Source organism: Pungitius pungitius, chromosome 4, assembly GCF_949316345.1.
Source record: "Pungitius pungitius chromosome 4, fPunPun2.1, whole genome shotgun sequence".
NCBI lineage: Eukaryota > Metazoa > Chordata > Actinopteri > Perciformes > Gasterosteidae > Pungitius > Pungitius pungitius.
The window spans coordinates 826,210-841,134 of NC_084903.1; the positions used below are offsets into that span (position 1 = coordinate 826,210).

The following is a 14,925-nucleotide window of genomic DNA, read 5'->3' on the forward strand; positions in this document are numbered from 1 at the left end:
GTCAGTGTTGCAGGGGCTGTAAAAAAAAAAAGGAGGAGCTGGATGGGAAGAGCCCTCCCACAAGGCAGAGACACTTTCTCTCCTTTTATTTGTTCGACTCCCAAAAGGTGCATCTGTTTCTGGGTTAGGGTGGGAGGCTTTTCATGGCACCTTGGCCTGGTCTGACTCCTCATCGCCTGTCCTGATGCTTCTATCATCCACACATGCCATACTGGAGCTGGATGGTGTTTGTGGATTTTTGGCCCTGCCTCCTTCAGAGGAAACACACTATGTCTCTATTAGTACTAAAGTTACATTTTTTGCCCGACATCAATGCAGGAGAATCATATGCCTCATTTATGTCCTAGATGAGAGAAGATAATACTAGCCGCAAACTTAAAACAATTGGGAATGTGCTTTTGTGTGTAAAGGATTTATAATGCATGAGATGCATTAAACATCAAATAAAACTAATCTCTCATTTAGTTTCATCAACTGTGGCTACTGTGATCCTGACGTAGATCTTTTTAGAACCTTTTTCATTTCTTGTGTTTATCTCTCACATCGGTAGAAACAAAGCTGCTACAATGTGGAATGCTCACTTCCTGTGTGGCTTTATTGTCTATATGCATTAGTGATTTGCATTGTGGTCATGTTTGCAGTAGAAGAATAAGCATGCAGTGCTGCTTGCAACACACCCCTTCTATCTTGCTTTGCCCAATGTACCTGTTCTGATCACGGGTCTTGTTTCCTTTTTGTAATGGAGGCGTCTGCCTCTCAGCGGAAGCAATTGCCTCGGCAACATCCTGCATCCTGCTGCGACTCTTGGGGTGACCCCCAATGCGCATGGTCACAGAGGGCCCCGCTAGCCTTCTCCATTTAATTCAATTGAAAAGGCAAAAAGTTCTCCTTTAAATGCAAATGTCCATTCGAGATGTCACACACTATTTGTTTTTTATTCTCCCCTATATGGCCCCTAGAGGATTGACTTTCTTGCTTCTAATTGTAACTGAGCTACTGCTGCCTGCTGTAACTTGATCTGTTGCGAATGAAACCACAGGCCCCCTCCTCCCCACACCGCTGCTGGTTCCATTCGTCCCTTACAACCACTCCCACTCAGCATATCTCAACACCTGCCCTTTAATGAAGGCAAACAGAACGGGGAATAGCCAAATTAAGCGCAGACAAAGACGTCCAGCTACCCCATTGGCAGCTGCATCGAGGTAGAGCCAAGGTCAAATGACACTGTTAAGCAAAGTCTCCTTGAGTTTTATATAGGCTGACTGCATATAGTGATGCGTGCAGTGCACATGTACAGCCAATCACATGCAGTGTACACTGTATGCAAGGTCCTATCGTCCTTGTATCATGTATGATTCAATATGTACTCGTTATTAACTTGTTGATCCGTCTTTGCTCCACTGCTCACATGTTTATTTGTTGAATGCACTAGGTATCTATAGGTATCTAACGATATTGATGGTTCATAAACAATGCAAATACGTTTTTTTCACATGTCCAGTTCAACTTCTTTTTTGAGGTGTCACCGTCCGCTTAAAGAATTTGTCATTCCCATGAATTGCAACACTATAATCATTGAAGGGGGGACAGGCAACGTTGGAGAAACCACCAAGTAGGTTAGATAGACATTGGATTTTTTTTTGTACCAATCTAACCGATAAAACAAGCGCTTTGCAAAAGAGGAAGCTTGTAAAGCCAAGCAGGTGTGTGAGGACTTTAAATAACAGTCAAATTGGCTAAATACAAATTCAGTACTTCAGTCAACACCTTTAGGCACCAGAAAGGCTGTGGTTCGATGCACAATTATTCCTTGTTTCCTCAAAACAACCAGTGGTTTGTGTGAACTGCTTAACATAGTTTTAATTTAAAAAGGTAGTAAATTAAATCTGCCAGGACTGTTTATATAGGGTTTAAACATAATCTTAAACCTAGATAAAGTTGACTGAGCACTGTGATATATATTTGCAGTTAGGGTGTAGCCGGTGTTATAACAGGAAGATAAAGCACACAGACAGACAAAAACCTCTCCAACCGGCAAAAAAAAGAGACTTTTGGCTTCTTGCCCCCACTTTGCTGCTTCTGTAGAAAGGGCCGGGCAGCGAGGGTTGTCTATTGTTATGGCTTTTCTTGGCCCGCCTTCTCAAACTGCTTTGGCAGAGCTCCAGTCTTGTCGGGACTGCGGGTGCTAACTGGGCCACTGTGTCAAGGCCCCTGGGTAAACACGCCGCCCAGAAGGAGATGAAAGAGGTACAGGAGGCTTTCCTTTCCCTGTAGCCTGCCGGCTTTTCCCTCTGCACAGTCATCGCGCCGCCTGCCAAAACTCCACGTAGCTTATAATGGCATGTGGCCGTGTTGTTCGGCTGCCAAGTCTTCAAACGCAGGCGTGTGTAATCGCATGCTTGTAAGAGGAGGGAAGAAAAAAAGAAAAGAAGAAGGTGGTCCTGGCTGCTGCCCAGGAAACGTCACATTACACTGTAAGCAATGTGTTCACAGCTTGGCCTTCAACAATTCTACACTCTACACTCTACACTCTGGGCTGTGTAGAAGCTGGGCACCCCTCCCAAAGCCGGGATCGCTTCCTGAATCACAATAAACACACACAAAAAAAGAACAGTGAAGTAGCGAGTTTGTCAAACCCGTAATGTGGTGGTTGGGTGTGAGCAGCTTCTTTCATGAGGGGAAAAACAAGATTCCTGCTACTATGAGCAAAGTCCTGCCTCCACTTAATCAGTAATCTTAATCCTGAACAACTGAAGTTTGAGTAAGATGGCTGTAGTTAGGCATATTTGTAAATGGCGTTTTTGAATCAAAAAGATCTCAATCAACTAGTGGACCAGTTGGTCAACTACATTTCTTTAATTGTGGAAAGCCTCAATACTTTTGAATTAAGTAATTATAACAAGAAACCTAAACCGATTTTTGCTGACGTTGTCAAATCTCTGGTGATAATAATATCATGTTATTGACAAAATAAGAAGTACATCGGGCTGAATTTCATCCCATCATCAGTTCATGTATGCAGCTTTAGACACTATTTGAGAGACGGCATAGGTCAGTCACACTTTGAATTTACTTGTGTGGTACACAAATGACTATGCACCTTGTTTGGAATCATTTCAGATGACAAAATAACAGGTTGGGCTCTGACCTGCAGCTGATCTGGTTAATAGACAATCAAGCTGTGACTAGTACTATGGACCATGTCAACTTGAGTCAATAATTTCAAATGCCATGTTAGTAAATGATTAAAGTGGCGCCACAAATTGAATTATTAACTATGGGGGAATATAGGTTATCTTCAGAACTATATGTGGTGGCACAAGGCGGCCAGGCAGCCAACACTTGATTGATGTCCTTCAGTGGGATGAATTTTTTTTTTAATTTTCCTTTAAAGGGCATTATTGAAGATAAAGTACTGCCTCAAGTACCTTATTGCTTATAAATAGTAAGTAAATAGCTGCCTTTCAGCACAAATAGTTGTAGCCACCAAAGGTTGTGTATCTCATTTCAGTAGTCTAGAGAAAAAATAGTCCCTGTATGTGCATGTAACAGCATTGGGTCCCGCACCATCTCATTCATTCACATTCACCTTAATTGTCCGTTGTTGGGAAAGCTCGCATGGCCTGAAAACGATCATTTGTGGGACTTCCGGGGGTTTTACGGCGATCGCCACCGAGCTAAAAGCTAAAATGTCAACCAACAGTCATGCAAAAGCTAGCTTGTTATTTTGAGTGCAGTGATATGGAACGGGTAAATGTGAACAGCAACTGTACATTATCGCTGAATAATGCGCCCCCATTACTCACTCTCAACCAATCAGATCACTGGATGTCATCAACCCGTATTATTGACAACAGATAATCTAATCCTGCCGCGCTTCGTCCGTTTTAAGCAGGTACTGAATGAGCAGGTAACATCGTCCTCTGGCATATACATAGTCTTGAGTATCTGAATACGCGGCTCTTTGACGGACAGCATATTAATGAGGAACGCAGTAATGTTTGTGGCAGATTTGGGATGTCCCAACCCCCAGTGCGGACAGCCTTGATTGGCCAGCCATCTGGTCAAACAAAGATGTCTCCGGTGCTCCTGCCCTAAATAAATGTGATTAGAAAACCTGAGCAAGCTTTGCGCAGAGGGAGGATGTGTCGATTAGAGCTTATGTTCAAAACCATGTGGTATTATGGCGGTGTGGAGGTCTTTTTATAGTGTTTCAGTGATAACAATAATTGATACAACAAAGTATTTATAACATCATCCGTGTTTGCAAATTTACTCTCTAGGTTGTGTGTTTGATTAATCACTCTGTTGATCATTATCTTAACACTCTTGCAAATGATATAGATCAAGAATATATGGCACTAGTTAGCACAGCAGTGTTTTCATGGGTGTTTGGCAGAACACAAGCACCATGATCAGCAGTGACCAGCGCCTGTGATGCAGCATGTCCTGGCTTGGTTTTGCACTGCACAATGAAAGTAAGAATGTCTGTAACCACTGCATTGTGGCTGGCACTGCTTTTAGCATGGCTTTCTTCTTTTTTTAAACTGATCTAAAAAACTGAACAAAAAAGACAGATGAAATATTTGACCTGTGCACACCACTCCCACCGTAGCCATGCTAATACTCTTAAGTCACTGATTGGCAGTTTGGTTTTTCCTTTTTTGTCTTTTTTTAAGCCTCCAGTAGAGATGTAGTGGCCCGTTGGCCCCTGGAGATGAGCTCCAGATGCATGACGAGCTGCATCATCCCAGCCGGGATCCCTGGGGGGACGTGGGGGGTGGCTGAAACAGGCCTGTCAGAGGTGGAATGCCCCTGCACACTTACCGCTAGCTGAGAGGAAACAGATACCATTGGCTCTGAACGGAGGAATGGCTCCCTATCGATTAGACTCCACATGAACCTGTGAATTGCGCTTATGGTTTGAACATTTGATACTGCAGATTCAGAGAGATAGTCATAACACTAACTTCCCTGATGGAGGGAACCCTATGAAATAATGGGGCCGACCCTCTGGCCTGCCACCAAAAGGTCAAGATAAAGAGGTCATTTTCCCCAGCTGGCCTCTGTCTTTTCATATGTAATGAGAGGGCATACGACTGTGAGGGATTTTTATTTGTGATGCTTGTGAATGCACCGAGTTCCCGGTTCTGTCAGTGTAATGCGAATGTATATAACGGCCTATCAGGTCCGTGTGATGCCTCCCAGCTGCCATTAACATGGGGGTGAAGTAGATGCTTGCTGTTTGAGAGATGTGAGATATGCAAGTTATTTTTAGCCAAATCTTTTAACCCACAAGAAACTGCTAATAGCCTCTTTGACCTGATTGCAGCCGTATATTTTCCTTCTGAAAACCTGCATTGATTAAATAGTCGACCTCCCCCACCCCCCTTCTAAAAAAAGTGAGATTGTTGGTTTTATTTTACTCAGGGTTTATATCTATGCCCTTGTCAAATGTGTAATACTTCTGCATATTGGGAATGACCTAAAACTCATCGCTGTGCACATCACACAGCAAAACAAATGGCGCTAAATGTCATTATCAGTGAGTGGCCCCTCACGCAAGCCAGTGCCTCTTGTGTAGCAGCAGGGCAAAGGGTTAACTCTGGCAGTACTGTATGTGGTTGCACAGATGTGATTCACTAAAATGTTTGCTGGGCCTGTGAAAGGGTCTTTGAACCAACGAGTGTGAACTTCTGGCCACAGCAGCCTATAAACGATGTATTTGTGTGAGGCAGTGAAAGGGGCCAGCTAGTGTAATGGGGGGATGGGGCCTGTGGAATGTGGTGTCTTGGTGAAAGGCCTCGAGCTGAACAAATGTAGTCCATTTATTTGGCAAACCAGAGTTCCTGGTCACCAACAGACATGTTTACTCATGGAACTGAATGTGCAGATCCACCCCCTTTCTTTCAGACATCGGCCTTTCTTGTTTCTCCCCACACCTCCCTGTCTCTCACATTTCTTCATTTTTTTATTGAAGTCGCAATGTTGCCGTGTACAATGTTAATAAAAGCTAAACTCTATATAGACTTATACAAAAAGAGAAGGGGAAAACAAGATCTATGTAAAATTGGATGAGGTGTGTTGATGTTTCTTTCTGCGTGTGTGTGCCTGCCTGCCTATTTTCATTCTCTTTTTATCTTATGACCCCCCTCCCCGCCCCTCCTCCCGTCGTTCTTCCCCTTCTTCTGTTTCTCTATTTCAGCTTTGTAATTGGAGTGATTAATGGAGGGAGGGGTGGTCTCGCCTAAAGGCCTGTTTAGAGGTGGCCTGTTTAGAGGTGCCGGGGCAGGTAGCAACACGTCCCCCCCCCCCCCCACTGGACGTTTAGCCCCTTCGTCCCTGCCGTTTTGTCTTTTTCCCCCAAAGTCCAGTGGGGGGGTTGGTTTTCCCAAGAGTCCTGTTCTCGGCTGCCAGGGGCCTGCTCTCGTGTGATGTGTGACCTTTATTTAGTTTTAATGTGCCGTAGTAAGGCTTAATGAGTGCAGAGAACCTGCGGTAGAGCCGTTTGAAAGGGGACCTTATGGGGCCATATGTCCCCAGAGTGGCACTGAGATTTACTCCCCCCTGTGCGCACGTGGAATTGTGATTAGCCGGAGCCTTTTGTTGCCCGTAGTGTACAGGCAGCTCACCATGAGATCTCTTACAGTAGTTGGCAGATAAACAACGGCCTCCGCTCAGCTCCGGACCCCCAACGTGCTCGGCCCGTCACCCATTAATCCCCCCCCGCCCCTCCTCCTGGCGAGAGATACTATAAATAATCCACGGGGTCCCGCTGTGGGATCAATGCCCCAATTATTTAATTGGGATTAGAAATCGCTGCCCCCACACAATGCTTGTTTCTACAAGCATGCTGGGAGGAAGCAGATTCGCTTTCTTTGGAAGACTAATGGCATCTTGTTGTCGTGACGTAACAGGCTTACAGATTTGCTCTAAAGTTTCTCCGGTCGCTGAATTGTAGTCATATTTTAGAGAAATATGAATTTCTAATCCAGTCATATGTTTGACAAAAAGCAAGTTTAGCAGCCGGTTATGTGCGAATCTTCACTTCCAGCTTCTCGCTGTTCATCACTATTGTTGGCTGTGGTCCAGTTTCTGCTGGAGTTCTTGATTGTGATTAAATTACTGCTGCTGTGTCTGTTTAAAAGATTTCCCCCGCTGAACTGTTTTGACAGGCAGCAATTTAGCTAAAAAAGATTAGTCCGGGAATGAGATGTTAAGAGTACCTGTGGGATGAGAGGGGCTCTCCTGTTATTGTGAGGTCCTGTTACTGGTGCACAGGAATGTTGGTTTTTACTAGCCAGCCCGTCTCCTTCCCCGGGTCTGTATTCTGCCGGAGCTCTTGTTGAGAGAAAAGTGACGTTTTGTTACCACTTGATTTACCAGCTGAGGTTGCTATAGAGATTCCACTTGTATGAGCATGTATTTTGTTGTTTTTATCGAGCAAGGGAGCTGCTGTTTACACACCCCCCTCCCTCCCTCCCTCCCTCCCTCCGTAGATATTTGCAATTTGTTCAGAGTTGAACCATGGAAGCCTTCACTGTGTTGGGTTGTCTCATTGGATGTCACCCTGGGAGCTGTGATCCCGCCCCTCGTCTCGGTTTCCCCGGCGTGGCGGTAGATGACTGAGTATGATGAGTATTGACATGTGCTGTGAGATTGCGTCCGGAGGGGGCTGGGGACGTCGCGGTGTTTGCACATCCAGGGCTATTGATTTGCCTCGCGTTCGATGGCTCTGGCCCAGGGGGACTTGAACTGCAACGCGGAGCCGCATGAGAGCGGGACCCTGAGAGCTGTGACAGTGGCTCTGAGAGAGGAGACGGGGGTTAGGGGCTCTGGCGCGTGGCTAACAGGGCTCTATTGAGGCACGTGCCTCTCTTCATTTGGCCTTTTTAGTGTCCAGGGTTCAACTGGCTGGCTGCAAAACAGCAGTTTTGCGGTTTGCTGCACATTTCAGATTAGGCATTGTGTTATTGTTCTATGATCCCACAGGTCAGTCGCTCAGTACATTCTATAATTTGCCTAAGCATTTATTGGTTCTGCATGAACACTCGTTTCCATGGTCTACCCGGTGTTTCCCGTCGTAATACCTGCAGCCTTTGGTATTTTTACACCTTTTACGCCCCACGCACAATGGGTTCCGTGTCTGCACGGGGGATTCAACCTTAGCGGGTCAGAAAGAGCTGCTCATGTGGGAGGAAGCTCTCCCTGGTGTAGGCTGGACCTCGCCGGCCGCATTTCTAGCTCGAAAGGAAGTTGAGTGAAAGTCTGAGAGTCTTTGCTGCCATTTATCTGTAAAGCCAACGCGGTTCTGCTGACATTGCTTTTACTGAAACACAAATACAATTTCAATCTATTTCCCAAAGTGCACTAGTGCATTTAAGTAAAATATACAACATTTTGTTTGAATGTTGCAGATTGGCCCTACCAACCACGTGTATAAATGTCCCCCCCATCACCACTGATATTATTATCCTAAGAGGATTCCAAAATGGAGTTTAACACAATGTGATTCCTCGCCGGCCGCCATCGAAGCCAACTCCCCCTCCGATTGCAACATTGAAGGAAAACCTCATGATGCTGTTTAGAACAAGCCTCTTCATCTAATAACAGCTCCACTATCAAATTGGAGAAGTGCTGTCAACATCCTGAGCAATCAATGTCATCCATCCCCCCACTCCCCAAGCAGCAGCCATTAACCCCTTCTTGTTCTGGCACGCCTGGCCTCACTAAAATGGTGGCTCTACTCTAGACATCTTTCTATAATGGCTGCGTAGACCAACCCCCCTGAGCTATGTATCGTCATTCGAATGGGAGTGTTTTTGTCGTTTATCCGGTGCAGACGGAGGGATATGCAAAGAATGTCAAACTTGTTGCAGGCGGAGGTCTGCCCACCGTGCTGCACAACAATAAATGGCACACAAATGCACAATCCAGATGTGCGCATTTACCAAAAGGCTGGAGCACTCAGAATGGGGTGTTTTTTAAAGAACAGCATTGCGTCATCTTCTTTCATATGTCCCTGACTTAGTGCTGAGGCAGTCGTCATGTACGGCCATGAAGGGATTAGCTTACACACACAAACAAATACAGAGAGAGACAGATTCTGCTCAGCTCTATGGTAAGACACACATATTAATCCTTTATTTGAATATTCACTGACTGAGTACTTACAAATGTTCTCTCAAGTAACTTCCTAGAAGGTTGGTTAAATGTTGGTTTTTGAGGTATAAAATTGTTAACGTTTTATTTACAGACGTTTAGCTAAAGATGCATGATTTTATTTCAATGTGTTCCAAACTATTGAAGCCCCTGCTTCTCTGCCCCGGTCGGGTGTGGGAACTTGTGTCTTTTAAAGAAGTGATTTCTGGGTGGAGCGCTGGATGTGTGATGAAGGGGCTGAGGCAACTGATCATAAGGAGTGGTCCCAAAACCTCAGTATCCACTTTTAACTTGACAAAAACACAACGTAGTGTTAACATTCCTCAGCTGACCAAGGTCCCAATTCAAGGGCCAACATGTCTATTCATGGCGAACGGCTTCCATGTTTCAATTACTGGGCTGTTTCTTCTTCTTCTTCTTCTTTTTGTTGTTGAAGGGGCTAGAGAAGCAGACCTTTTCTGTGTATTTAACTACGTTTCTCGACTCGACTGAAAAACTATTCCTCGTGTCGATCAGTTTTGAGGTCAAATAGTTTTAATATCAACAGCATTCAGTCTTCCACATGGTGTACACACACACAGTTATATTTGTATACATATTTTTCGTTTGGGCGGATCCGATCAGGGACTCTTGAGTTTTATTATGTGTCACACTAATGATCAGTGAGAGAAAAGATCTGTCCAACATTCCTCTGTTTAAAAATGAAAGACCTGGTTTACACCAAATGCTGTGCTGGTCAGAGAATGCCTCTGAAGAAGCAGGAAGCCAAGGCCTGTTGCTAACGGGGCGGTGGGGTTCTGTCCCCTCTAAGAGGACACCTGGACCTCCGCTCTCCCATCGTCGTCCCTCCTTCGTAATTTACTTTGGAAACGGACAAATTACAGCATGTATCAGACATTATAAATGACTAATCACAGGTCATTAGATAGATCGGTCAGTGAGTCCCATGCAGACAGACGCACTGTACAGGCACTCGAATATCATTTCATAAGCGGATTTGATTTTAAGATATTTTACGGTCATACACACCATCTATTAAAATGTGGAATTTATATTGTGAATTGCTTGCTGACAAGCAGAGTGATGATGTTTCCCATGAAGTTTTATGGCTGCCTGTGCAGTTACAGCCACTAAGATTACATGTAATGCCGACCTCTGGGCCACTGAATAGGGAACATCCAGCATGTACAATTTTTTTTTTTTGTACATGCTCGAGCAAGCATGCAAGATTATACATGGCTGCAATCTAAACTAGCTGCTGTTATAATCATTTATAATGGTTAAAGGTTAACAGAGGCGGTCAGATTGTGTGCAAAGGTCTGTAATGCTTGCAAATGTACTACTGCCTGTTATATTTACCTTCACATGGCGATCCTGTACCAACCTCTAGGACACACTGTTGCATTTTTGATGGGGAAATGAGTAGTTTTCCCCCCTACTTGAACTGAAGCATGTGGACACAAAACTCATCAGTCACTACAGCGTTTTTCCCCGAGGTTTACAACTTTGCAGGGTGGGCTGTACTGGTCGGCCACGGCATGTTTTCATTTTTTAATTCCAGACTTTCTTGAGGTGGCGGGGGTCGCCTTCAGGGGGGCGGGGTGGACGGTGGGGGAAACACTGCATCCATTTAAGTCTGAGAGGAGGAAACCCTATCAATGTTAACAATGTTGTCAGCTAGCGAGTCCACTTCCACCCTTTTATCGATATCTGGATGTTTGTTTGTAATGAGAAGGAAAAAGTGTGTTTTCGGTAGCAGATAAGGCCTTTTTGTGTTTTTAACACATGCATCCTGAAAGGGTTCACTTTTCACCAGGTGTGCGGGTTGATGGCGGACGAGTATTTGTTTAGGGAGCATGAACGTTGACAAACGTTACACGGACAGAGAGTGAGAGGGTGAAAATGACTTGCTCTCAGGGGCCTTGACAACCTTTGCCCCGCCGGCTCTCGTTTCAGGCCTTGTAATTGCCACTGACCAATGGGCTCCCGTTTGAAACTAGACGCCGGGCTGCAGCTATTAACGTCCCCCCCCCCCCCCTCCCTCCCAACGGATCTTGTTTTGATTCCTGATGCTTTTATAGGTTTTGTCTTTAGGAGACATTCCTGGTCAGCACATACCGTGCACCCCTTTCTGCCTCTATTTTCCTTCCTTCCCGTCTTGTGGGGCCATTGCAACCCCCCTCACCCAAACTGCCTGCACTCACAAACATACACAGCCTTGATCAGCCTGTGCGTGCAGTGCTACTGACCAGCCCGCCCTCTCCCAGTCCCTCCTGACAGCCAGCTACACTCCATGAACTTGGCCACCCGTCACAGCTGCGTTAAGATTGAAGGATGGGGGGCCCTCGTATCCAGCTGGGTCGGAAGACATGGGTGGGGGCAGGGCCGGCCCAGATGCAGATGGTTTAGGTCAAATGGAGATGTTTGAGGATGAAGGGGGAGGGGGACTCAGGGGCACAATAACTCCAGAGGTTACTACTTTTCCAACCTCTGGAAAAATGCACTCTCGGAGTTTGAGTGTGTTTTTATTCATTTGTAATCCAGAATGTTGGTTTTCGCTAATAGCTTATAAAGTTTCTATACATTTTTTGAACTTTTCACCGGCAGTAATTGCCAGCTTCTTTGCTTGAATATCCTGTCAACATATTTTAGAGAAGTCCATTCCTAATAATTACAAAGGTGCATCTCAGCCAGGGAACTATGTTTGCTCTGTGCATCTCACTTTATTAAACGTAAAGCTACAACAGAATACAAGGCACTACAGACACTGGACCCGTAGTGGATACTACTCTGAAGGCGTTGGTTCACTGACCCCATCGGTGCTCTCTCTCCTGTCGCAGAATGGGAGTGCAGCCTGGGCGGATGACGCCGACGGTAGCAGAGGGAGAGGAGAGGCCTCCAGAGACTTTGCTAAGGTAAGCGTTTGGAGACTGGGATCAGCAGGGGATCAATCATTAAACCTCCAAAAAAAAGAGAGAGCCTCAACACCATTTGCATAACCACATTCCTTCTTATAGATATCCAACTAGTGGAAATTGTAAATAAGTTAACCTCTTTGAAAGATTATTTAAACACAGCTATTCTCATGGTTTAACGAGAAATGAGTTATTTAATGTTACTGCTTCTGTTAAAAATTGTACTTAAGCATGCCACAAACATAACGGCTCACCATCTGGAGGCTGGTGACATGCTGGTGACGCTTTGTGCCTGTATTGGAGGAACCGATCAAACGCTACAAAAAAAAGAGTATAGAATGTTTGCTTGAGGTGTAATTTTGGAATAAAAATGATAAAGCACGCTGACATTTAAAGCCAGCAGTGGCGGACACCCACAAAGACGCCGGCATGCTGATGAGTTTGTTTCCTCTTTCAGCTGTATGAACTGGACAGTGACCCTAAAAGGAAGGAGTTTTTGGATGACCTCTTCACTTTCATGCAGAAAAGAGGTAAGAAGCGAGACCCCATGGAAATCCACCTTATATTAAGAAACCTCTGCTTCTTTTTTTTCCATCGTACATATGTTCTTTGTATACATTTTGTACTCTTTTGGATTCGGCTGAATCTCAAGTTAATTTCCTTAATTGACCTTTTCTTTGTAACAGTTTGGTTCCTCATGGTAAATGTCTACTGAAATATATTTCAATTGGAAAAACTACAACATAAGCATCCTATCTATAGGGTGGTAAAAAGCTTCCACAAAATAAGGAGCTTTTCCCTCCTTCCTATGTGGTAGATGTAACACAGTCTTGTTGTGAGGAAGGGTTTCTCTGTAGATTGAGCAGTGTTTGGCGTACAGCACTGGTCGAACCAAGTATAAAGATACAAATATTAAAGTTATCTTCCTTGTGGCTTTGTTGTTCTAAATGTATTGACTTCAGTCACTGATCAAAAACAAAAAACACCCTCTCTGACTCACTTACCAAGGGAATCCTGTCAATCCCCCCCACCCCCAAGAGTAATGCCTCTGAGGGGTCACCAGGGGAGACCTTCCTCCGGTTGATTCAATGGTTCAGCAGCATCAGCCAAGGGGATCTAGCACTGGCCTAACTTTACTTGGCCAACAGCCGGGGGGGCTCAGCTGACCGCGTGCCTCTATGGCATCACCCACTAAACCCCTGTAACCGGGGAAACGTAAACACTTAGGCTCCTATCAGGCACAATCTGTTGGCAAACAGGTTACACAGCTCTAGCAATACCTCCCAAGCTGAATCCCAATGTTATTACAGTGGCGCATACTTTACGTTGTGTTTTGGCAGCGCTTGTGATGGGTGATGATGGTCTTGGAGCCTGGGTGTTCGTACTCCATCTCGTTTTGCCACAGGCTATGATGGGTGATCGTATGCGAGTGCGTACGTGATGCATGGCCTGTTTAGTCGGACTGTGACACATGGCGATGATACTGGCGCTGTGTAAACGTGTGCATCGTTCGCCGGCGGAGCGGGCCCTGTTCTGGTCTCAGCACCCGGGGGTCTTGTTTGGTGGGTGATGAATTAAGCCGAGTCTGGGAGAGAGGGAGGGAGGGAGGGACAGGATCTGTCAGGGCCCTGTTAGCATCTCTGTCCAGTGGCAGACGCTGGGAGTAGTTGGCTGACCCTTTGCTTGCACTGGCCAGACGGGGAAATCCATCAAGCTGACTAAAAGGCCCACCTCACCGCAGACAGCTGGCTGAATAGAGGGCGCCATATCATTCTCTCTACATGTGCGTTTGCTTTAAGCAGAAAGAAATAGGTTGGCTTTAAAGTCTTATTCATCGCTCTATTGAGCAACACAAATGTAATAACATAGATTCACTGCTAACAACTTGATTTTTTCAGTTGTTTGGCAGAATTACGCTTCCAGTTGGATATTGAGTGAAAGCAACTGGAATCTGCTCCAGCGGTTAGAATAAAACTGCCACGGCTCCACAGCGCTTTAAATACAGATGCTAAAACACTGCTGTAGCTGCATTAAAGACCATTGTGCAGGAGGGAAGGGTATAATTTCAGCTACTCTAGAGTGAGTTTGTCACTCCCCCCACTCCTCCCCCCTTAAGAAGAGGCGCACTTGGCTGACCTCTGCTGTCTCTCAAACCGCAATCTTAATCACAGGGAACAAATTGCTTTGTTGGATTCTCCTTTTTCCCCCTTTTAGGACCAAGAATATGATTTGAAGAGCAAGCCCCACTGCGCGCTCTTTAATGTTACCTTGTAATTACATTGCGTTTTACTCCTCCTCCTGTTTCACCTCAAAGATATTGGGTCAAGATTAAGAGTACTTAAAAAGCTTTTTTGAATTGAATGTGCCAAGTAGAACAGGCGGGGGGGGGGTGTGGTAAGAGCTAGTGAGAAAGGAAATGCCTGCCTCTTTATTTAACTGACCTTACAAGCCCAATGGTTTAAAAAACACTACCTTGTTTTGCGAAGCAGATTGGTCGGAGAGAGACAAATGGCAAAGTGCTTTTTCCCACCTCGCCATGGGGCCTCCAGGCCTTGAGAGGAAAAGCTACAGCGGAAGGAAAACTTACGAGGGATTCCCATTTCCTGCCCCTGCGCTTAAAAACAGCCGTGTGTGTGTGTGTGTGTGTGTGTTAATGGTTGAGGAATTTTAGCAGCTGTCCTAAAGCCTGTCTGCGTAAAGGGGCCCATTGATGCGCTCTGAATCACAGAAATGGCAGAGGCCACACATGCAAATGCTCTCTACTTTTACTACTATTATTCAACACCCGTCGCCGGGGCCCTTTTACTCTCACCGCTGACATCCACTCTGTTCGTTGCGTGTCATTTCT

At 45.4% G+C, this 14,925-nt stretch overlaps 1 protein-coding gene across 1 annotated transcript in view; it reads left to right on the forward strand.

Moving 5' to 3' along the window:
• LOC119226533 (AT-rich interactive domain-containing protein 3B-like) overlaps positions 1–14,925 on the forward strand; it is a 40,500-nt gene that overhangs the window by 7,205 nt on the left and 18,370 nt on the right. The window contains exons 3-4 of the mRNA XM_037484618.2: positions 12,003–12,077; positions 12,535–12,607. Of these exons, the coding sequence (XP_037340515.2) occupies positions 12,003–12,077; positions 12,535–12,607 (148 nt within the window). The remainder of the gene's footprint in view (positions 1–12,002; positions 12,078–12,534; positions 12,608–14,925) is intronic.